We start from the raw sequence: 23,420 nt of genomic DNA, 5'->3' as shown, positions 1-23,420 counted from the left end.
AACAGTGCTCTCTTTACTATCACAGATTGCTGGATTTTTAAGGAGAATACCAACCTCTGTGGAGTGGCAGAGCAGGATCAGGAATTTTGAGAACAAATATCTGCACAGGAATCCCTTATCATACCTAATGAAATTGTCAATAAACCTGGCACAACGTCCTTGTTTACTTACAGCCTGCCAATTCCAGCTTTTCATGTTACGTAGAAAGGATGGGATAAACTCTGATTCCTTGATACTTCTGTAGATGTTATTGCACAGGTTTTTCTTTCATTCTATTAATGCTCATGTTCCAGAGTTTAATACTGCTGCAAGAGTGGTTTCAGAATATTTTCCTTTATTCATGATGTTTCACCACCAAAGTGTCCACAAAACAAAGTGGGTATTCCCTAAGTCTATAGGTAGGGAGGTAGAATGCTTTTCCGTATCTGTATGGACATAGGAAAGGAAACATGTCTCAGTGTTCTCAAGCATACCAGGAGTTGACCAGTACTGCCCAGCCCTAGAAGTTAGGTAGGTTTGAGCAGATTATTAGGTTTTCAGGATAGGGGCCTTTTTGAGGCTCTTCTTTGTGCAGAACACAGGCAATCCAGCCAAGTGCCCTAACTGGTGTCCAAGCTACCACTGTAATGCACACGTTGCAAGAGTACAGTTGAAGCTCTCTTCTCTCTTTTTTTTTTTCTTGCTTTTTTCTTTTTTCTTTTGTTTCTTTGTTTCTTTTTCTTTTTTCTTTCTTTCTTTTTTCCCCTTTCTTTCTTTCTTTCTTAATTTCTTAATTTCTTAATTTCTTTCTTAATTTCTTTCCTGAGAGGAACACCTCCCAAGGTTTTGCAAAGGCTTTGAGATTTCTATTTATATTATAGTTAGTCTGTATATCTTTTCCTTACATTACTGACTCTGCTTATGACCAGATTTATTTAATATAACTTCAGGAAGGATTTTGTCTAGTATTTACAGAGCAGGCAGAAATATGAAAGAGAGTCTCATGAGAAGACCTGTACCTACAAGATTGACTAGAATGTCTTCAAAGAGAAATATAACAGTCCAAGTTCAGGTTCTGGCAAGGAAGAAGGAGAGGAAATTGTTTTCAGAGCTGGTTTAGCATGTGTTTCCAAACACTGTCTGCTTGTGTGTTGTTGTTTTGTTTTTTTTTTTTGAATCACTTGTTTATTTCCTTTTATACACCTTAACATCTTACATCTTCCCTCTAAGAAAACCAGGTTTTCTCCTTTTTGAAGTCCCAGTGTCTGTTGAAGCTCAACATGAATTGCACGAATGAGCTATTTAAATACAGACCTGTCCTCAGTACTTCATGATTTACTAACTCATTAAGGTGTGGTGTTAACAGGCTCTGAACACAGCCAGCTTCATTCTTTAGCGTGAAACAATGTTTTGTTGACCAAACAAACAAACACCAAAAAAACAACAGAAAAACAACCCAACAAACCAATATCGAGTACAAGGGAAACACATAAATGGCTAAATAACATAAATAGCAAAAGAGGGGATACAATGATCATTGCAGGGTATTGACAGCCCTTGTTTGAAACAAGTGTTTGAACTGGGGAAAGAACATGACCAAAAATAAGTGTTCAGCTGTTTATTTTACTTTTAAACATAGACAAGCACACTGCAGTTTAAGTTGACAAAGCTTCAAGGGTAGTTACTCACAGTATAAGCAGGCATAGGATACAGTGGAGATGCTTTAAGGTTGAAATAGTGCTTCCAAAGGTGTGGCTGCAGCTTCCCAAATGTGGGCATGCTCAAATGGACATTCAACTAGTGAATTTAAGTGTTCTTTTATAAGTAGGTGTGTTTGTATAAATTGTTGGCTGTGTACTCCTTCCTGTACTCTCTCTGGATAAAAAGAAATCCATGGGATATAATCTCTAGCATTTTGGTGTTTTCTGCAGATGCATTGCTTTTTCCATCCTCTCTTGCTTCAGGATTAGGCCTGGCTCTGCCTGGAAGTGACTTGGAAATGGAAGATATTTACAAGCAGCTGAATATAGCAGTTCTTCGTGGATCAAATATGTCCTTTTGGCTTCTTCACCCAGCTTGTGTATGCAGTTTTCAGGAAGGAACATTTGGCTATTCTGAGTGTGCTGAGGAGGGCCTTTATAGCAAGGTATGCTTCACTGAGAGACAGACTTGTTTTCATGCGAGTTGCCAGCCAGTAGTCTCCAAGGAAACAAACAGCAGCAAAAAACAGAAGGAAACTCTCTATGCACCCTCATGGCTTTAAAAATAATTCATGCCATAATGGTATGAGGAGTTGTTACTCCAGAGTGAGCAAAACATGCTGAAAACCAAGAACAAGGCCTAGTAATGCATTTTCCCTGTGCCCCTGGGGCAATGCCCGGCTTCCAGCAGGGTGGATGTAAAGCATGCCCTCAGCCACCATGCCCCTCAGCCGTTTCCTTGGCTGGAGCAATCTGGGCCAGCAATGGCCCCTGCAGTTCAGGCAGTGAAAGGGAGCACTTCATGTGGAGTCCACACACATTGTGCAAAAGCACAATGCACTGGGGACAGCTGGAGTTGGGTGAGGGATTGTTCTCAGCTCTCTGAGGCCTGCAAAAACACTCCTGGTGTGCACCATCAAGGCAAAGAGCATGGGCTTGCCTTGAGGGGTTCCAGCAACCACGTCTGAGTGTCACGGTACTCAGGAGTGATGAGTGAGGTGGCTCTGAATCAGCACTTACACAATTACAAACCTTTCGTGTAACAAAGGTGAAGTTGAAGTGTCAACGGGCAGAGCTCAGGAGGAGCAGGGAGGGCTGCACGCCTGTCTCTTCCACTCACACTGCTGACACCTTGGCTGGGAATGCCCCAGGAAATGCTGGGGGAAACTCCTGCCCAAGCCTCTTAGAGCCTCAGTCACCCAGAGAAGGCTGCAGCTTGCAGGCAAAAAGCTCAGCACTGGCCCCTCACCGTTGATTTATCCAGAAAAAACCCAGCTTCAGAAAACAGAAATAATTTCTGTAGTACCTTTTGGCCGATGCTGAAGTTTATGAAATGTATGCAAAATAGGATTTCTTCACCTCTGAGGGTGGATGGAGACGAAGTCTCTGTTGCAATTCATGAGTTTTGCATAACTGTTCAAATTGTTTTGCCCCAGAATCCACAGGTAATTCTTTTTACCCTTCTGCTTATTTTGTAGTAATATACAGTCATTTCTTCTTACCCCTACATGAATCAAATTCAATTAGAAATAAAAGGATTTCATACATGTGCATATGTGTGCAGAAAAGTTCATTATGTATGCATTTTTCTCATACATTTGTTGCTAAATTAAAGCCTCAGGAGTGTGAACTCAAACCCTCTGGCTGAAGAACTAGAGCCAGTACTAGTGCCAAGCTGGTCTGGTGAGTGTGGTTGGGGTTGGGTTAGATAATTTCCTCAGTTCAGTTTTGTGTTGGCATCAGCAGGAGCTACCTTGCTAATTTTAAGTATCAGAGTGTCTATGGACAGTGAGTTTTTCTTTTAGAGGTGAGATTTAAAGTAAGGGGTTTACTCTGAGACAGAAAGAGGCTGCTAGGGGAGTTAGAGGTGGCATCACAAAACCTCCATCCTCCATTCAGCCTGGCATTTTGGCACACCTGTGACTGGGCTGGACTGAGATGAGTTGGGTGCAGCCTGGTGAGGGCATCAGCATTATTTTTCTCTCATTAAATGGTGCATCATAAAAGTAATAAAAAAGAAAATAAAATTAATTACAAAATTAAGATGATTACTTTGCACCTACTGATTAGAATATTGTTCTGAACTTTTGCAGGGAAAATGTAACATGAGAGAAATGTTTTAACCTTATCTGTAGAATGCACTTTAAATAGCAAGGCTGCATACCAGATACGGGCTGTATTTTCAATACAAGCTTTCCCTTATAAAGATAAAATTTGTCTGCTGAATCCAAAGCAATACTTTTCAAAAACAAACGAAGAACCTGCACATTCTATTTTACTTACATTGGCAATATTTCATTCTCTTGCTATGTAACAAACTTCTAACATGCTAGTGCCAACAGGTAGTTTCACACTGCTGCACATAATCAGGACAAATGAAGCTTCTGGACTCAGCCACTACTTATGATGGTCTCACTGGGCATTCAAAAATTCCACAAAACAAGACGATATTCTTTCATTAACCCAAATGATACCAGACAGGAGCATAATTCTTGCCATCACACAGGAAAATAAATATCTATTTTATGGTAAGGAGAGGCACTGGTACAGAGCCTGCTGTGGTGGCACCACCAGGATGGGGTCAGCACAGGGCTGTCACCCAGTGCTGCTCACCCAAAGTGCTCTGTGCTTGTGGTATACAAGAGGAGTCTCACCCAGGTCGTCCCAATTTCCTGCAGTAACAGGTGGCCAGGTCTAGGGAGCAGGACACCAAGCTGCTTGACTCTGTTGTGCCCATTTCACTTCAACCTCCGGGGTTTTTGTTCCTTTCTCCTTGTCCAACTGGCACCTCCAACTACAAGTACTTTGTGCACAAGCTGTTCCTAGTACTTGTCTGAACAGCGTCTGAGTTGTATTTCAGTTCAAGTTGCATTCCTGTTAATCTGAATATTCCAATTGCTGATAGCTGATAACTAAATGAAAATTATGGCTAAAATCCTTGCTTTCGTGCCCTAAGGGATATCAACTTTGATTCACATGAGCCATAAAAGCAGAAATGTCATTAATTACAAGGTGTATTGACAAAGGCTTAGTAGATTCTGGAGACAAAGAAATTCCTGATGAGTATTTGCTTTTAAAATATGGAATAATATCTGAAAAAAAAAAAAAGATGTAAACACATTTTTAACAGGCGGATAGATTGGAGCTAGCAATACTGTCAAAATGTTTGTTTGATCATACCAGAATTCTTCTGTGTTTAAAATATTGTTCTTTTAGCATGAGATACAGCAAACATCAGTTCCTTACCAGTTTGTACCTTACAGCTGGTTTCATGTTCAACATTTCAACACTGTCTGAGGTTTCACTCTTGCTCTTCTGCTCCCTCCTCTCCTGATGTGTATACTCTGTGGAGTTGGATAAAGGCTTAATTATTTTGCACAGGATTATGCTGCAATCAGTGAGAACTGGCTGCAGGAACATACAGACAGACACACAGAGAGCATAACACCCTGAGCATTGTTTCCCTAGGAAGACAGCTTAGCCATCCTCCCTTAAACACTGTGTGGTTCTGTACTTTTGCTGGATTGCTACTGGCTTCATGTATTGAAAAGGGACTGCACTATTGTAAAACAAGACAATTTTTTTAGACCATTATAATTTTCAAATGATAAAGACAAGTACAAATGTTTTGCATAAGTTCCTCTGATGTTACAGACTTGCCCTTGGCCTTACAGGCAATATGCAGTGTAAAACTCATGGCTGGTACATATACTGGCTGTCTGCCTTGTTAATCTCATAAGAAAGTGTTTGTTCTCTGCAGAAGGCACCACCTTAGGAAGCACCCTGAAGTTAGTGCTGTTGCCTTCTGTGCTGCTGAACATGGTTGAGATTCGAGGAGGAAAGAACTGAAACAAGACATATTCAGAGAAAACCTCGTAAGACTCCAAAAAAATGGTTATGAGATTCTGGTCTCCAGAGGTTTTGGCAGTTACACAGAAAGACACATTACCATTTTGTATTGTATGAGTTCTCACCTGACATATTCATCACCTTGGAGGTTGTTATGCATTGTAGAGAAATGAGCCACATCATGTCTTGTTCACACCTGAGGTCCTAGTGAGGGACAGTGAGGATGGCCACTGGGATGATCTCCGGAAGGAGCCAGGCTTCCCTTCCCCACCACAACACTGCCTAGCCCAGGTGATCTCCCCCTTGGTGACTTCCCCATGTGTGATGCCACCCACTGCATCATGCTTTCCCCACGGTGTCCCTTGCTGCTGGCGCCAGGGAGGGGGAGCAGGTCAGCTCTGACATGGCTTTGGTGACAACTAGTCTGTAATTTTCATTTGGGGCTGCAGAGAATTACACCATGGAGTTTATTTATTAGAAAATAAAATCAAAGCCAGACTAGATAATTGCTTATGGCAAACCTATTTCTACACAAGGTACACTAGGTGTCAAATACTATTGGGTGAAATCATAAATACATGGTGTATGTACAATACAGGGTGTGTGTATGCAACCCTCTACTCATAATGGTTATTTTTCCCCTAAATGACAAGGCACAGAAGTGTGAATTTTAGGGAAAAAAATGCCAGGAGAATATTGCTGAATTTCATCCACTGACCTGCCTCCCACTCCTTTTTTTTCTGCCTTCCAGAATCTCTGGATTCTGCTGTTAATGGGGCATTGGACAAAGAAGAGGTGTGCAGCAAGACAAGGGACTACCTGAGGCCTCAGTACCCAGTGTGTTGATCCATCAACAGACAGTACCCAAACATGGTTTCTTGCTAGTTGGGATGTCCTCAGACATCCTATCTGCCTCTGGGATTTCTCCTTGGCTTTGTGTGCATTCATTTTGATTGAACCAGCTTTCTTCCTGGATCATATTTGGAGGTATTAAGTGTTTTATTCTTATCTGTTAAAGGTCACTTTATTCACAAAAATACTAGTAAATAATGAAGACTAGGTTTGCAGACGCCCTTCTCTTGGTTTAGACAAAGCAGCAAACAGATTTGGAAATGAAGAAGAAGCTTTCTGTCTGTGATGATATGGGCACAAGTTGTGCCCATAATATTTGTGAACATTGCTGTCTGCAAATTGTTTACTCTTTGTACTGAACATTACAGAAAACATGAATGAAAAGTGAGAGGTCATTTATGAGTAGAATTCTGAACAGTTTTCCTTTTTACAGGCAATGCAGAATAGCCAGCCAGCTCCTGGCATTCAGAGCCATGAACAGGATTCCACAAGAATCATCAAATCCAACTCCTGGCTCCACACAGGACCACTCAAAAATCAAACCATGTCTGGGAGCATTGTCCAAATGCTACTTGAACCTCAGCAGGCTTGGAGCAGTGAACACTGCCCTTACAAACTACGAGTTATGAGTTATGAATTATGAGCAGATAGGGTTTCATTTGTCCTTAGACTTCCAAATACTTGATAGATAATTTTATAACCTTTTATCTAGTAATTTGATGTTGTGCAGGTTAGATTTTTTTTTTATTACTTTATTACTGATGCTTTGGAATTACCTCTAGTGGTAAGGCTACTCTATGCCCAGACATTTCTAATCATGCTATGTTTCCTTACATGGATTACCAAGCAACAGGCCATTGTGCTTGTGTACATATGTACAACCCTTACTGAGTCAGTCTGTGTGGGGAACTGAAGAGCATGTGGTGCAGAGGTTGGCATGATTCCTGAGCTAATCCCGGAGTGCTTGCTGTCTTTGAAACATCAAATGCATAATGCGTCAGCTACCCAGCAAGCACACACGCATTTTTGCCCAGGAAATCACAGTCAGAAGTAGTGTAACTGCACCTAATTGGAGACAATCATCATGATACTTCCCACCAAAGCAATGTGGATTACTGTAGTGGCACAGAATGAAATAGCAGGCTCTCACTATGCAATGCACATTTGTGTGGTCTGTTCATAATAGATAGGGGAGGCCATTTAGGATGAGCTTGTTTTTCCAAATACAATTGTAGCATGAAGGGGTGTGGTATCTCCCTTACACATGGAGGGAAGGCTGATTAGCTGCAGTTGTGCCATGAACATGCCCCATTCCCATACACACCCTGGTGTGCTTTGTCTTTGAGTCGCATCCAGTCATCTACATCTGCACTGTGAGGTGGTGCACATCGTCCTGCCGTTCCTCCCATGAAACCACACAGCTATGCTGCAAGAAGCAGAGGAGTATTGCACAATGTGTTCAAACCACCTCAGAATTAAAAAGCTGATGAAAAAGTTATGCGGGATAATTAATTAGTGTATATCCACATGTTTGCTTATGCTTGCCATTTGTTTGTTTCTTTCAGTCTGCCTGTTGGTCTTTGAAGGGGAGGGAACTACTGCTAATTTATGCAACACAATTTGGAATTTCAGACTGAACCATATGTTGCCATACATCTGCTTGGGATAAATGAAACAAGTCGTCCTTTAACCTCTCTCTGTTTATGAGGTGAGGCCAGCTCCTAACCTAGCCAGTCTCTGTCCCTTGCTCTTCCATACTTCAGTTCTCTTTGCAGTACTGTCAATGTCCTCTGCTCTCACTGTTTTCTTGTGTGTCCCTCAGCACCTTCTGTCCCTCATGTTTGCTTTTCACTTGAGTGTCTTGTCATGTTTTCTCACCTATCTGTCCTTTTTCAGTTCTTCAGCTGTCATAAATCCCCTTTCTTCCTGTTTCTCAGCTTTCCTGCACACCCTTTTCTACTCTGCCTTCATGATCCTCAAACATATTTTCTTGTCTCACCACTGTTTTTCTGCTGTCCACCATAGTCCTTTATGTCCTATCAAGTGCTCACATATACCAAGGCCCCAGGTGAAATCCCAGTGCTTTTAGTTATGGAATTTCTTCAATTAAATCAAACTGCTGATCTGAAGAAGAAACATTTCAATGTCATACCATTGGTCTCTTTCACCAGACCATACACCTGTTAGGATGGACTTTTTTTACCTCATGGTGAAGACAAGTATATGTGGGGGGAAATATATGTATTTGAGAAATTATCATAGTTTTAAAACAGAAACACTAACACCTCCTTTGGACTTTGGGTAAGTTTCCTCAGGGAACAGCCATCAGCAATTCCATTTCTGTAGTAGCAGAAATTTGAAGTGTTACCTACATTAGAATTAGATTTATATTAGCTGAAGTTATTCTATTCTATTCTATTCTATTCTATTCTATTCTATTCTATTCTATTCTATTCTATTCTATTCTATTCTATTCTATTCTATTCTAATTATTGTCTATTACATACAGTCTGTGTACTGACCCATGTATCCTCCTGAAAGTCAACATTTTTCTTATAAAATAGATGCAACCTGTTGTGTCAGGTCTTTTGTCTGTATTTCAGGCATGTGTAGTAGAAATTATTTCTGAGGTATTGGTCATAAAATTATTTCCTGACTGCTTTTCATATATATCTATTTGCGATTGACTCATTTGAGACAGAATAAATGTATAGATATGTGAACTCAAAGCCCTGTTAAAGGTTCTCATGACTATTTTGAAAAAAGTCAGATTTTAAACATGTTTAGATAGATCAAACAGAAAATATAAAATACAGTGTATTATAACAGAAATTTTACTTGGCTTCAGTGCAGCTTTTTAACAGCTATTCTGTGTGAAGATTGAAACATAAGCATATACACACATACTCAGGTTCATAAGAAAATTTCTTAAAGATTTTAGCTTTTTTATTTTTTTTTTTCCTTAAAGGATAGAACAAAGGCAAAAAGGTATTAATAAAAATACCTTTCGTCTTAGTAAGTATGGCATTAAAACCATTGAGACTGCCAAAAGAAAGGAATGTTTTCAGAAATGTGATCTATCTTGTAATTTCTAGTTACAGTTACATGAGAGCTCTGCAAATCTTTTTTTACAAATTGTTGGTAACGATTTTCTACTTGAGACTATCTTTGACTTAATCCCATTCAACTCATAATTTTCAGTGGGCTTGACTGAGACATACCATCCTTTTAAATTAAAAGAGGGTAGATTTAGATTAGATCTAAGGAAGAATTTCTTCACTGTATGTGTGTGGTGAGGCAGTGGAACAGGTTGCCCAGAGAAGCCGTGGGTGCCCCATCCCTGACAGTGTTCAAGGCCAGGTTGGATGGGCTTTGAACAGCCTGGTTTAGTGGGAGATGTCCCTGCTGATGGAAGGGAGGTGAAATTAGATGGGCTTTAAGGTCCCTTCCAGCACACATTATTCTATGATTCTATGATTATATCCTTTTTAGGGAGGAAAAAAAAGCCATCTGAATTGCTCATCAGAATGCCAGTAACATGGGATTTACACTCACATAAAATGTTTAAGACATTGCCTAAGCTGATTTTTCTTCCACTTTTTAGTTGCTTTATTGCCTTAGTTGCTTGTGGGGAAATATCTACAATCATTACTTTTGCTAATAAAACTACTGAGTAACAAAAATAAACTTTTCCATGGTAGCTCCACACAGTCTCAGGTGTCCGTACAAGTGTTTCATAGCTGTCAGCCACTTGGATGTGGAAACCATGGAAAATACTAGGATGGCATCTGGAGCCAAACTGCGGGTATTTCACTGGTGTCATTTACAGCTCTGAGCGAGTAATAAGAAAGGAGCTGGTCCTCTCAAGGCAGAATCAGCATAGTGGCTGCATTAGTATTTCTGTGGCAGTATACATTTTGTGGGGTACGTTTGCTTTTGCCTTGCCTGGCAGTTTGTACTGCATTATCTGTCATGGTAACTTTTCTACAAAATACATGTTCACTGTTGGTAACTCAAACATGCGCTGCTGTTTCAGGAAATAGCAATGCTGTAATTAATAGGCTTAAGGCGTTGTGGCTGCAAGACATAGAACAAAAAATATTCTGTCATTTTGTGCCAGTTTTCCCATGATTGAAAGTGCCACTTACGTGCTGTTTATATTATTAAGCAAGCTATTTATAAAGCAAAATGTAGAGTAACAGCAACATTATGAGCAATATCAGGCTAAAACAACTGAAGATAGTTGTATTTATAGCTGTCTGATAAACACGTCAGCAGAGGGACTGTGATGTGTTTTTGTTTGAAGTTTTGGTTTGGAAAGAAGCAGCTTGAATGAGAGAATGTTTGTGCCTGTGACTACTGGTTGGAAATGAAGAAATCATAAAACAAGTTAGCATGGGGATGATAAAGTAATGATATCATGAATGAGATAGTTTACTACTGGGTAAGAGCCAAGACAAGTAATGACAGCAACAGAGCCTCCTCCATTTCGAAACCCATCAGCAAGCATTTGTTTGCAGTTTCCTTCTTGTGGAACTCAGACATGAGAGATACTGACAGTAAGATTGTCATTTTTTTACACTGCCACCACATGTAGTCCTGGTGTGAAGTACATAACACTTCTTTTTCTGGAGAAGATGCTTTGACTTCCATGTATGCAGCTGCTGATTTCTTCTGAGCTTGCAGATGCTTGCATGAGAAGCAGACGATGGGAGGAAATAGCAGTTAATTAGAGGGATGAGCTGAAGCTCACTTTCATGCCCGAGCCTGGGTTTTTGAAGGAAGGGATGGCTAGAAGGTGTAATTCCCTTCCCAAACCCTTCCCCTCAAGGGCCTCCCAGCTCCAGCTCCCCTGCCATGCTGCTACAAAGGCATGAAGGCATATGCCCACGTGCCTAGGGAAGAACTCCAGGCTGCCCGGCCCTCCTGGCTTCACCCAGCAGGTCAGGGAGCATGGAGAGGGTCTGTGTGTTGTAATGCACCTGTGCCTTCCTTGGAAGCCTTGTGTTTCAGGCTTCCTGACATGTGGCATGGGAACATAGCTTTGCAGTGTGACATAAATGGGACGTGGCCCTCCCAACTGATGGGCCTCAGAGGCACCTTGCTCCCATTTTCCAGGATTGTATCTGCAATGGCCTTATAGGCACGAGCGTGAAAAAAAGAAATAAATAACACTGACAAAGCCTTCCTAGCTTGAGAAGGGGAAATCTAGTGCTACTATATCAAATTAAAAAGTAACAGCACTATGGAAAGTTCTCAGTGTTCTCCTTAAGTGTGGCTGGGAGAAAAGCCAATACAGAAAAGCTTCTTCAGCTCAGTTTTGTGCAAAAAGGCTTTTTTTTTTTTTTTTTTTTTTGTACAAATCTGCCTGTATTTCTGTTTTCCTGTGCTGCTGAAGGAAGTAACACGGTCTAGCACAGTGCTACTGAAAAGCCAGCCTTGCTCTATAATGATGCAGGGTTTGTAGCACATCAGCAGGAAGTAAGAGTTGGAAGGTGAGTTTTGCCTGAAAACAGCAGAAAAAATGTAAAGCAATTTAATCTCTACACAGTTCATTCCTTTATTCTTCTCACTGTTTTAAAACTGTTAAAAATTCTCTATCCCAACAATTACACTTGCTTGGAGTGTGCTTTTGGTCAATTCAGACATGCTCTTCTTCACACTGAAAAGAATTAATTTAATTAATGGTATAAGAAAAAAAATCAAAAATGATTTAAAATTATTATTTTTTAATTATAATTAAAAATGTTATTAAACATAATAGTCCAGTCAGAGACTAGCTAACTAGGTAAACTGGTAATAACTGGTAAACTGCATCATCTACTATCCTGAAATAATATTTCCAAGCACATCATTAAGAACCTATTAAAGAAGGCAAGCAAATGAATGTAAAAGATTCATAACAAGGCAAAATTATGTATGTATTCAGTATTCTCTTGCTTTCCAAAGATGTGGGGGAAGAAACAAAAATTTCTTCTAGAATTTTAAGAATTACTCTTAATTTGCATAAAATTATTTCTTCCAGGGCATAGAGGACCAAAAATATTCATTTGAGAGCATTGCAGAAGACACTGTAGACATGTGTAGGCAAAACAGCTCATGGCTGCCAGTTACGTTATGGAGATGATGCAGACCTGGGACATGGAGGCATTGTTACTCTGGTTTTGAAACCAAGACAATGTGTCTCTGGACTTGATCTGCCAAAGGGCTTGAACACCTTCAGGTACCAAAAAAGTCACTCCCAGATGGGCCTTTCAGAGGTAGGGCTGCCATAGAGACTCCGTTCTCTCAACTCTTAGCATGTAATCTGAAGAGCTTGGTTGGGAAACCAGGTTCCTGGTGGTTTACGCAGAGCCTCAAAACAGGACCCAGTAGAGTCACATGCTGAGTGAGTAGCTGCTCAGAATTTAGTTTCCTAAAGGTATTGTAATCATTTACTAGGATATAACCTAAGTGCAGTCATCGTACCTGTGGTATGCAGACTGACATATGGCAGACAGCAGCCAGATTCCGGCTCTTACCCACCCCACGCCAAGCACACAAGGGAGCAGAAAGCTCTGAGGAACCCCAGGCAGGTTTGGGACTTTGTTTCTGGTTCCTGTAAAGTTCCTGCACAGCACAAAATGCAGGAGTCCAGCCAGAACAGGACCTGCAATTCTGGCCCAGCCCATGGGAGGAACTCCTGAATAGGATGGGGGAAGGTGCAGGGCTGAATAAAGAGTGGTAGGGCTGCAGGTATGTGAGCATGCAGCATTTGTTCCCAGCTCAGGGAAGTGAATGGAGACAGGCCCTCTCCTGCATGTGGGCATGAATCAGTACTGAGTCAGGAGCCACCCATGCCACTGATGCCAAAAGTGGTGCTTGCTGCCACCGGCTTTGCTGTTCAATAGCATTGTGGGGTGTTTCCAATGCACATATACAAGCAGAGCAGAAAAATGTTAACTCATGTAGGAAAATCTTTGGAGGAAACTTTGGAAGAAATGGTTTCTGTGAGGATTACCTTTCAGAGTGTCACCTTACACATGCATTTCTTTTGGATGACTCATCTTGTTTCCTTTCAGCATATGAATCTGTAGGAGTTTACAGCCCTATACAGTCAACTCTAACTCAGGGGGTTAATTGCAGTGGATTAGCTGCATCATGAACCAACTACAATGCATGCAAAAATCATGTTCATGTGGTGCGTGGACCTACAGTTCAGGCAGCTCAAATTCAGGTATTGCTGCACTGCATGATTAATGGTGTCACGTTCTTCCCCTTTCTTTTCTTGCAATTACCCTGCCTTTATGCAAGTTTTTCATAGAGTTCTCTCCCCCACCTCCAGCTCTCTGCTCCCTCTGGTGCTTTCAGTAGCCCCTGGGGTGCCCCTCAGAGGAAGACATAGGGAGAGGGTCCAACAGAGAAGCTAACACTTTAGCAAATAATCTCGGAGCCCTCTGCAAAGTAATCCAACACCCCCTGAGGCTAGGAATTTCCTCTGCACTGGGATTTTAAGGAACGCCTGAGGCTGCATTTCTTTGAGCAGCTGAGCTGCTCTAACAGTCTGCTGCTTTTGAAAGGAGTGCTCTTATCCCCTGTCCCCTTCATTTTGTGGCTGGCCCTTCTTTCCATGGATTTATTTGGCTCATTATCCCAGAAGACAGCAACCTGCTTTCTTTTTCCTAATTATTTTTCCCCTGTGCTAATGAGGTCTGTCAGCTGATGGAGCTGGCAGATAGCACCCGGGTGGGATGGGTGGTGAGGAACAGGGCTGGGGATGCACAGACAGGGTGACCTAGGGCAGAAGCTTGGCCCACAGGGTGGGAGTGCATCCTTCTGCGCTGCTTTGGACTACAACTTGATTACCTTTGAAGGGTCATCCTTTCTGCAGTGATAATCTGGAGCTGTTGCTACAGGGTGAGACAGGGATGGACCTTAACTAATGGGCAATTTAACACTGAAGGAACGAGCAGTTTTTCCAGCCTTCCTGTCCTAGAGCAGCTAGCTGTGTGGTGGGAGAAGAGCCGGGCCAACACAAGGGAGCAGGCAAGAAAAGCAACCAGGGTGGTGGGATAGGAAAAGAAGACCCTGCCCAGGGCTGGCCCCAGTAAGGCTGAACAACTGGATCACTGGCAGCTCCCCCCAGCCCCACTTCCCAAAGGAAACCTACTGCTGGCTTTCAAAAGACAATCCTGAGCACCAAAGCACCTGCTTCTGCAGACACTAAGGACTACGAACTCTACATACACATTTCACAGCACAATGAAATCTGTCCCCCACATGCACTTCAGGGTGCCACAGGCACTCTCACCCCATTGCTGCTCCCCTGGCCAGCTGCCCCTGCTGCCCCACAGGTCTGGGACTGGTTGGGTGAGGGCCGATGGGTGAAATTTGGCTGCAGAGAGGCTGTCCACACCCAGGCTGCCCCAGTGCTTTGCTCGGGGCTAAAGAGGCAGTGGCATGAATGTGATCTTTCTCTCGTCAGCAGATTGATTGATCTCTGAGGAGCTCTGCCTTTTTGATAACCCCTGCCTCTGCTTATATAATTAGTTATGCAATGGTCAAAGAGCAGCCTTGGATGATGCAGGAAGTGGAGCCTGCTAATGAGAATTGGTGTAGATGTGTGATCGAGTTGAAGAGTCAGCTCTGAGCACAGCCTCCTGGGGCAAAGCGGGCAAGGATTGGTGCCCTGTTAGCATGGCTGGCTTAGGACCTTTGCTGGTGCAGGTATGTTGTTTGACCACCTACTTTGGCAGAAAACATCTTGATTTTTATTTCTTCCTGTGCTGAATACACTAGCTTGAGGGTGGAGCTGTGGATAGGTCCTGGGCCTGTTGTTATCAGTGGTGTGGCATTAGGCTGTGAATTGGTGCAATTTTCTGGAGACAGCGTTGCAGGTGCAGGAGGAGACTAAACCTCCGTGAAGGCGGATGTGTATGTGACTCTTCCCTAGCATGCAATTTTGGGGTGGAGGGTTAATTTGTGCAGCTGGAAGGAAGAGATCTCTAATCTGTGCATCACGTATAGAACAGATTGATAGCAGCTAGCATTTCAAATGTCAGTGATACAACAAGTTTTTTGTTCATGTCTGGCTGTAGGAACAACTGAGTGCATGAGACCATTCATAAGCTGCTTTTGAGGACAGAGTCTCATTATCAAACACAAGCAGTCAAACATTATGAGTCAGTATCTTCTGCCTTCTTCCCCATCTGTCTCCCAAATCAGGAGCAACTTAATCAGAATTTATTAAAATGTAGCACTGGGTTATCATTTGCCTTTTGATTGTAACTTCACATTTTCCCACTTCCCTTCAAAATACAGTGCTTTCCTAAATGGACATGGTGATTGTGACTCAGAGATCTGACCATATAAAAAGAAAAAGTAATGTATTTCCAAGAAAAACATCCAGCCCCACTGGCTTCTGCTTTACAATCAGTCTAAGCAAGTCTCAGAGATATTCCCTCCTAAACACCGCTCGCCCCAGTGCTCTGTGTCTGGGCTTGGAGCAGTCACGGTTATTTGTCCCAGCAGAGGTGACAATGTGGCCTCACATCTATGTCAGAGCAATCCCAGTTGCCTGAGCTCTTCTCCACGTGGAGCCAAAAGAGTTGCCTGACGTTGATGAGGTGGGCTTGGTGAGGGTATCTGTAGGCACTGATTAAATTGTGGGGCCCTTTCTACAGGGGGCAAGGAGCAGAGACAGGAGCCCTGGTTTGGCTGCCCCCGTACTGCCAAGGGAGCGCCCCAGAGAGGTGACAGGTGCTGCCTGGTGGGTTGAGCAGGAGAGAAATGCATGATGATAGGTAAATGGTACTCAAAGGGCAGAAAATATGGGAGGATTAAGGCAGAGGTGAAGAGTTCAGGGAAGAGCTGGTGTAGAGGGGACCGGTGCAGCAGCATTGTCACTTTATTATTGCCTTTGCTCTCTGGGGCCCATAATTAACATGCACAGGGAATTGCACACAGTCTGCTGTGCCAACAACACAGCACTGAACCTTGTAACTTGAGCTGCTGCAGCATCCCGAAGCTCTTCAAACTCACAAGTGCTGTCTGGGCAGGGGACACCAAGAAGCCCCAGGCAGGTGTCCCCAAGGCCAGAGGTGACTTCTCTGCTGGGTCCAGACTGTGTTTTGGGGGAGGACACTTAGCAGGTGCCAGCCCCAGATGTGCCTCCAAGTTTCCCTAAGCTTCTCCAAGCACAGTGAGGACAGGCAGAAGACAGCTGCCCTTCACAGAGGCTGCTCAGGGAGGATGGTGCTACCTCTTGCTGCCTTGAGACAGGCAGATGCTAGGGCTGTGGTGTTAGGCAGGAGCTGCTGCTGTGCCGTGGCATGTAGTGCTGTTACACAGAGGTGAGCCGTGTATAAATCCATGGAGAAAGATCCCCTGGGTGGAGAAACCTTACTGTCCCCTGCGAGCCCATGGCCTGTCCCCTGGCATGGTGTCACAGGGGCTGGGGACCACCATGGATCCATCCCCAGATATAGGACCACTTTGCCCTTCAGCCCCTTGGAGGAGGGTTGTCACAGCCATGGCAGGGAAGGCAGAGGAGCAGGGATGACCACCCCTCCATGCTGGGGCATGGGTGCTGTACCCCCTCACCCCTCATCCTCCTAAGTGGCTGCAGGGTTGGCTCATGGTGGTGCCTGCAGTGATCTGTCTTGCAAGGCAGCGCTGCCCATGGCACAGGGTCCCTCAGTTGCCCAAGGAGGGACACCAGCACCAGAAGCGTGTCTGCCCCGTCCTTGCTGCTGGTGAGCCCTCAAAACAGGCCTGTGGAGCTGAGGGGAGTGAGAACAACAGGGGCATCAGGAGGGGTGAGGATGGGTGCTGTGTCTGACGTGGTCTCCTCAGCCTCGCTCTCCATGTCATCCAAGCTCTCACTGACAGAGGGGATGATCTGCACCACCTTCTCCTGGAAGTGAACTTGCTTGCGAGGAGCTGGTGGGGCCTCTGGTTGGGTAGGGACTGCTGGTGGCAGGCTCCTGTCCTTGCTGCCTTTCAGGATGCTCTTCATGTGTCCCAGCAGCGAGCGGTGCTGCTCTCTCTGGGCTCCGTGGAATGTGTATGTCTGCTCGGTGTCACCAGCAATGGTGGAGGCTGCTGTGGTGGCTGTAGGATCCACATATTGGCCCGCCTGGGGATGTGCCTCTTTGTGCTCCGGGCTCTTGCTCCTCTTGCTCAGCAGAAAGTAGGCCAGGGCGGTGAGCACCAGCATGGAGCCTGGGGAGAAGGGCACAGCAGCTGAGGGCTGGCCCAAGGTGAAGTCCTAGCCAAGCAGTGTTTGGTCCAGCTAGCTCAGCATCCCACACATCCCCACCATCTCTGATCCACTGCCCCCAACAGACCATGTTCCTCCTCCATCTGCACTCCTCCCCACCCCAGCACAAGCTTCTCACCGGGTATGGTGACGTGCCAGACGAGGACGGGATGAAGGAAGCATGCCACCGAGAGCAGTGTGTACCCCAGGAATTTCTGGAAGCTCCCCGGGCGCCTAGCTTGCTTCCAGCAGGCGTGTGCCAGGGAGTCGGGCTCATATCTGGGGAGAGAAACAGAAGTCCTTGTGGGATAAGGCACCGAGTGCATGACAAGATTTGGGCCTAACCATGACCCACCTAAAGGTTCAGACCCTTACTCTAGTTCACCAGGAAACTGGTGTGCAACTGGTGTGTTGGTGAGGGAGGATAAGTAAAGTCTGAGACCTCCTTGTGGTGGGCAGAGGCCAGGGGCCTCATCTGCCAGAAGTCCGCATCTCAGGTGACCTCTCCTTGGCACGCTTGTGCCTACTATCTGGTAAGGTGTTGCCTCCTAGCTATCAGGGCTTTTGAGTTTATGCTACAAGACAGCAGAAGGGCTCAGCCTCTGAGAAGTGCATAAGTATTTTTTAGATTTTAATTTAAATTTCTGTGCTGTCCCTGGAAGGGAGCTCTGGGGATCTGTCTCTTTCTTCAACCCTGGAGCCTTGCAGGAGTTCACACTGCGTGCTAAGGAGACGCTGCAGACTAGGGTTTGTTGTGCTGACGCTCAGTGGATTATGGCACAAACTCAGGTTAAAATACAGGTTTAATTGGCTGCAGACAAGTCCCCCACTCACCTCCCCCCTGCCTGAGTGTGCTGGCCATGGCAGTAGGGGCAGGACCTTTGGTGTGGCACTTGCAGCTTGGCTAGGTCTGGTGCTGCCTGTAAAGGACAGGTTTCCTTAGAGAGGGCCCACCAAGGCTGGAGAAGACTGCCCAGAGGCTACTCACGTGAAACACATCTCCAGGAACAAACTGATAAAGAAGAAGCCTTCACAGACAGTGACTGCAACCCCTGAAAAACTGAAAGGTGGATCTGTCAGGGGGGCAGGGCTGGGCTGGATCATGCTCTGCAGATGGCAGAAGGAGCATAGGGGTCTGGGATTTACCGCCCAGTTCACAACACAGACTGTGTGCTGGGCTCTGAATGCTCTCTGCCCGGGTTTGTGGAGGAAAGACCAAGACCTTCCACCCAGGAGGGGTCAGCTTGCAGCCAGTATCACTTCTGGCCTGCTTTAGTCTGAAGTAGCACGGGGAGAGGATCACTCTCTCTAACAGGATCAGCTTACTCTTCTGAAACCTAACAAAGATCTCAATTCCCCAAAGCCTTGGATATTGCTCCCTGCTGCTGTTGTAGGCTAGTTTGACACTACATATGGTGGAGGGGTTGAGTGTGGCACCCCTACCAGATCTGTCTAGAAGGGCAAAAATACTCACAGCAGATAGAAAGCCAGGCTTTTGAACTGCCCTTGCTGCAGAGTTTCTACCCCCACGCCGATCAGCACTGGAAGAGAAGGCAGGAAAGATGCTGAGTTCAGTCCCTGACTCCGGTGTCCTGGTGGCTGCCAGCATCCATGCCCCAATTTCTTCTCTGCAGCGCTGGTGACTCATGCTGACACATGAACCCCGGGGTCAGAGCCGAGCACTGGCCTCGACGTGCAGCCCAGGAACCCAACCCAGCGTCACTCCTGCCAGGACAGCCTTGCGGCTGCGTGGGCTGGGGAGAGGTGCTCTGAGGATACCAGCTTCTGGCACCTACAAGAGGTGAGCAACGGTGTCCTGTGTCTCTCCCACCCGCAGCTCCAGCACAGCTACTATGGGACTTCTCTCCTACCACCCCATCCATCTGCCCCTCATCCCCACGTTTCTCCTACGCTGGGGAAATCTGCGCCCAGGTCCCCACCATGCCCACCAGTCCAGCACCCCACCTCTCCTGCTGCACCCCACACGTGGCTGTAGGGCAGCAGCAGGTCAGGGGAAACGTGCCAGCTGCATTCACGAAGGGCCGTAGCCATGGCATTAAAATCCTTTGCTAGGCAAACAGAAAAAGCTATAACAGGAGCAGGCAGATTAAAAATGAGGAATGAACATCCCCTCAGTGCCCCAGCCAGCACAGCACACTGGGGGGTCATTTTAAGGGGGATTAAGAGTGTTAGCAAGGCTAAAATCTTCCCTGGACTGGCCGTTAGGGGCCAATAGCTTTATGGGATGGAAGCTTTCCTTCAACATCCTTCAGGAGTATTTACAAAATGGCACAGAAATGAAGTGCCTTGTATCAGCTACAGAGAGCTGGTTCACCACTGATCCTGCTCAATGCATGTTGGCCACGTCCTCAGGAGCCAATTCGCTTTGACTGTCTGAGCTATGCCTTCGCCCCACATGGAGCAGGGGCCATGCTCACAAGTGGGGAGGCAGGTGCCAGTGATGCTGGGTCCCTCAGCCTATGGGGTGGGTCAGTGCCGAGGGTCTGTGCCTGAGCACACAGTGCTTCTGGCCCAGCCAAGCAAAGCCCCACCAGGATGCTGTCATCATGTTGGTTCCTGTGGTGCCACCTGCAGCTGCTGGTCCCCGAAATGCCAGGGGAACACATGGGACCCACGTGCTGCCCTTCTCCCCAGAGGCTGCCTCTCCAGCCCCAAGAAGAGGCAGGGAAATCAGCCTCATCGGAGAGCTGTGAAGGGACCAAGCTGTGTAATCCTATGTGCAAAGAATTGTCCTTTGCTACCCTGTGATTGAGGAGCCTTTTTTATACTCTCCCCTACAAATGCAGAATTCATTCGTTCATTCCTTTCCTACAGACAAACACAGAATTCAACAGCTTGGCTGTTGTGCTAGAGTCCCTGCTCTGCCTGGGGAGGTTTCCTGATCTTGCACAGCTTCTGCTTTATCCTCAAAGCTCTTTGGGTGAAGTATCTGCAATAGCAAAGGATTGTTTCCAAGGTGCTTGTTTGGGCTCGTTGCTGCCTTGATTTGGATCTTCTCCAAACCATGTGGCTGAAGGCACATGATTGGGAATTAAATGGTTGAAAGCCTGAGAATTAAGAAATAAGTAAGAACTCTCTCCCTAGATGTAGAAATCACAAGGCCTAAAATCTCTGAATTACAGATATGCCCCAAACATGGCAGTGATTTGTGAGGCTGTTTGATTATTCCTCACTAACTAGCCATGGACAGCAGGACTGTCTGATGTCTCCCACACAACAAGCCCCATTGCACTCCAGGGTCCTGTGGGAAGAGGGGGTTACATTTTGTGGGCAACCTTCAGTGTTTGCAAGCAGCTTATGGAGTTGGCCAGGCCTTCTCAGGATCAATTAGTGAGGCTGATGCACTCTCCTCTCCCTTTAATACTTTTATTCCAGCAAAGCCTGTGGGATTCTTTTCTGTATGGTTTCCATTTCATGCATAAACCTCATGCACCTCATCAGGCACTAAACACTGCATCAAGCTGTTTTCTTCCCCCCTTGAGACAGACAGGAATAAAACACAGGCACCTCCCATTCCTTTGCTGGCCTTTTGGGAAAACCAGGTGGTACTGGGAATGCATCAGAGTGGAGATATGGAAAAGTACAGAGACCAGCTGTACTCTGTGGTGTGTGATGTCTGTGGTCTGGGAGGCTCAGCTGAGAGGGGACTGTACTGCTCATTTCAAGAACTACAGAGAGATGTAGATGATGCACAGTGAGGAAAATAGAGAAAACATATGAGAGAGATTATATTCCATTAAGACACTTCCAAATTTTAAGCTACTTTCAATTTTTGTGTTCTAGCTTTAGTTTTCTGATTGCAGCAAGCTCGTGTTTTCTCTGAGGAGCTTTAAGAGCGAATATGACCAACATGAGGCTCATGTGGGCCAGAGGGGGATGGGGATGGAGAGGTTTACATTTGCTGGTTAAAGTTGTGTCCTGGCTCCTGTCTGTTGCAGCTTCATCATGATGTGCACTTATCTGCTGGGCGTTTGTACAAACTCCAGAACTCAGACCTCAGCCTCTTATCAGCCCTCCAAAGTACACTGCAGAGCACAGACTCCAGCATTACAGCTGGGCTTCAGCTGTCCTTGGAAACCTGTGCTCTCTTCAGCAGACCTTTGTGCTTTCTACTTGGCCCCTGACTTGAGCAAAGTGCAGCTGATAAAGGAAATGCCATGGTAGGAAGGCCTGCTATGATCTACCCTGTGCTGTCTGAAATCTGAAATTCCCAGAGTCTGACACAGATACCCCAGACACCTCTCATCAGGAACCTCTGGCTCACACCTCCAGCCTTGAGGCAAACCAAACCCTTTGATCCCTGCTTTGCTGATGGGGAAACTGAGGCAGAGAGTGCTGCCTGCCCTGCCCTGTGACAGCTAGTCAGCAGCAGAGCCAGCACACTGTGCCTGTAGCCTCTGCCCTGCCTGTTCACCACATCCAGCCGGTGGGTGAGATGGTGATGCTGGCACCGCTGCTGTGACCCCAGCTGCTTCCTGAGCCGGGCAGAGAGGGCAGAGGCTGTGCCACCGAGGCTGGGACCTCTCCATCCTGCCTGGCCCCGGGGCACAGAAGAAATCCCAGCACAAGGAGCTCCCCCTGCATTTTTGACTCCCACAGAGCAGCCTGCCTGGCTTGTGCAGCCCTGGGTATTTTGCTTTTCAGTCCCACTCACATCATGCTTGTCCCCCTGCATACAAGTATATAATTTAGTTTTTACAAGCATATCATTTAGTTTTCTCTCCAATTTGTGCATTAGCTTGTTCTGTCACTTACTTGGTGCCTTAAAAGTCAGCAATGAAAAAGAGAGCTTGCTCCTACCTGCTGCAGTGGAGATGCCCAGCAATCGGCAGGCATATTCCAAGGCACTCCAAAACGCCTTGTGCTGCATGGTGAGGAGATGAAGGCGGTGATGCAGGCCAGGCAGAAGCTCCCTCCTCAGACCTCCTGCCGTGTGCGGCGCCCAGCTGCAGGCAGAGCCTCCCGTGCACGGGGCAGGGTGACCTTTGTGAAGGACCAGCCACCTCCACGGGGCCTCCGGGGGGAGAGCAAGCTGCCACCGCTGGGAACCGGTCAGCACTGCTTCCAGGGCTGCGGACACTTGGCTTTTTCCTCCTCGCTTGCCGGGGTTGCTGGCCCGGGGATGATTAATGATTGGTAAGGGGGGGTGCGGCTTTCGGAGCATTTGCACCCAGGGTGCACGCGTGGCCTTTCCTGCTTGGAGGCAGCAGCTTTGGAAGCCCAAGCTGATTACATGCATGTGAAGTCATTAGTGCTGTGCGGCTCCTGGCAGGTTAACCATTTGTGAGGATGGTGGTGCTTGCTTTTGGCAAGAGAGCAGCAGGCTCCTGGCGGATCGTGGGGCTCCCAGGGTGCCCTGGCCCCACTGTCTCCTGCTGCTGATCCCCTGCCATGGGTGCTGCTTGCCAGCCTGTGAGTGGTGCTGTGTCAGGGCAGGTGTGCAACCACAGGAACGAGGAGGTCAGACCTGTTCCCAAGGGTCCTATAGAGCCAGGCTGGCAATGGCAGGAGAGATGTCTATTTGTCTTTTTGGAAACTTCATTATTTCTGTACTGCAGTCACCCAGATGTTCAACAGCCCCACAGCCATTTGCAGTGGGGTTCCACGAGTGTCCTGACTCATGGAGTGGGGGCAGAGGAGGAGGGCTGTGCATGTACACTCTGGCCTTTTTGTTTTGGCTTTAGTAGATGGCATCAGGGTCCGTGGCTTGCCTCTTCAGGACACTGCCTCTGGAGAGGGGCAGCCCTTGGCATGAAGACTGGGATGGGACAGTGCTGGCC

General features: G+C 46.0%; 2 protein-coding genes across 2 annotated transcripts in view; both read right to left on the bottom strand.

Annotated features, from left to right (window-relative positions):
* The window catches only part of LOC311211454 (lipase member K-like), a gene marked incomplete at both ends in the record, with an annotated part of 28,601 nt that extends 26,843 nt beyond the window's left edge, over positions 1–1,758 (bottom strand). The window contains 1 exon segment of the mRNA XM_084290187.1: positions 1,669–1,758. Within this exon segment, the coding sequence (XP_084146313.1) occupies positions 1,669–1,758 (90 nt within the window).
* Positions 1,759–17,121: 15,363 nt separating this feature from the next.
* TMEM72 (transmembrane protein 72) lies at positions 17,122–22,510 on the bottom strand (the record flags this gene model as incomplete). Its single annotated transcript, XM_084289887.1, has 5 exons — positions 17,122–17,582; positions 17,759–17,898; positions 18,608–18,679; positions 19,094–19,160; positions 22,441–22,510. The coding sequence occupies 5 exons, from the start codon at positions 22,508–22,510 to the stop codon at positions 17,122–17,124; spliced, it is 810 nt and encodes a 269-aa protein (XP_084146013.1).
* Positions 22,511–23,420: the final 910 nt, after the last annotated feature.

Source organism: Netta rufina, assembly GCF_964035555.1.
Source record: "Netta rufina genome assembly, chromosome: 7".
Lineage (NCBI taxonomy): Eukaryota > Metazoa > Chordata > Aves > Anseriformes > Anatidae > Netta > Netta rufina.
Note: the sequence above shows the minus strand (reverse complement) of the source record. Positions and strands in the feature narration are given on the sequence as shown.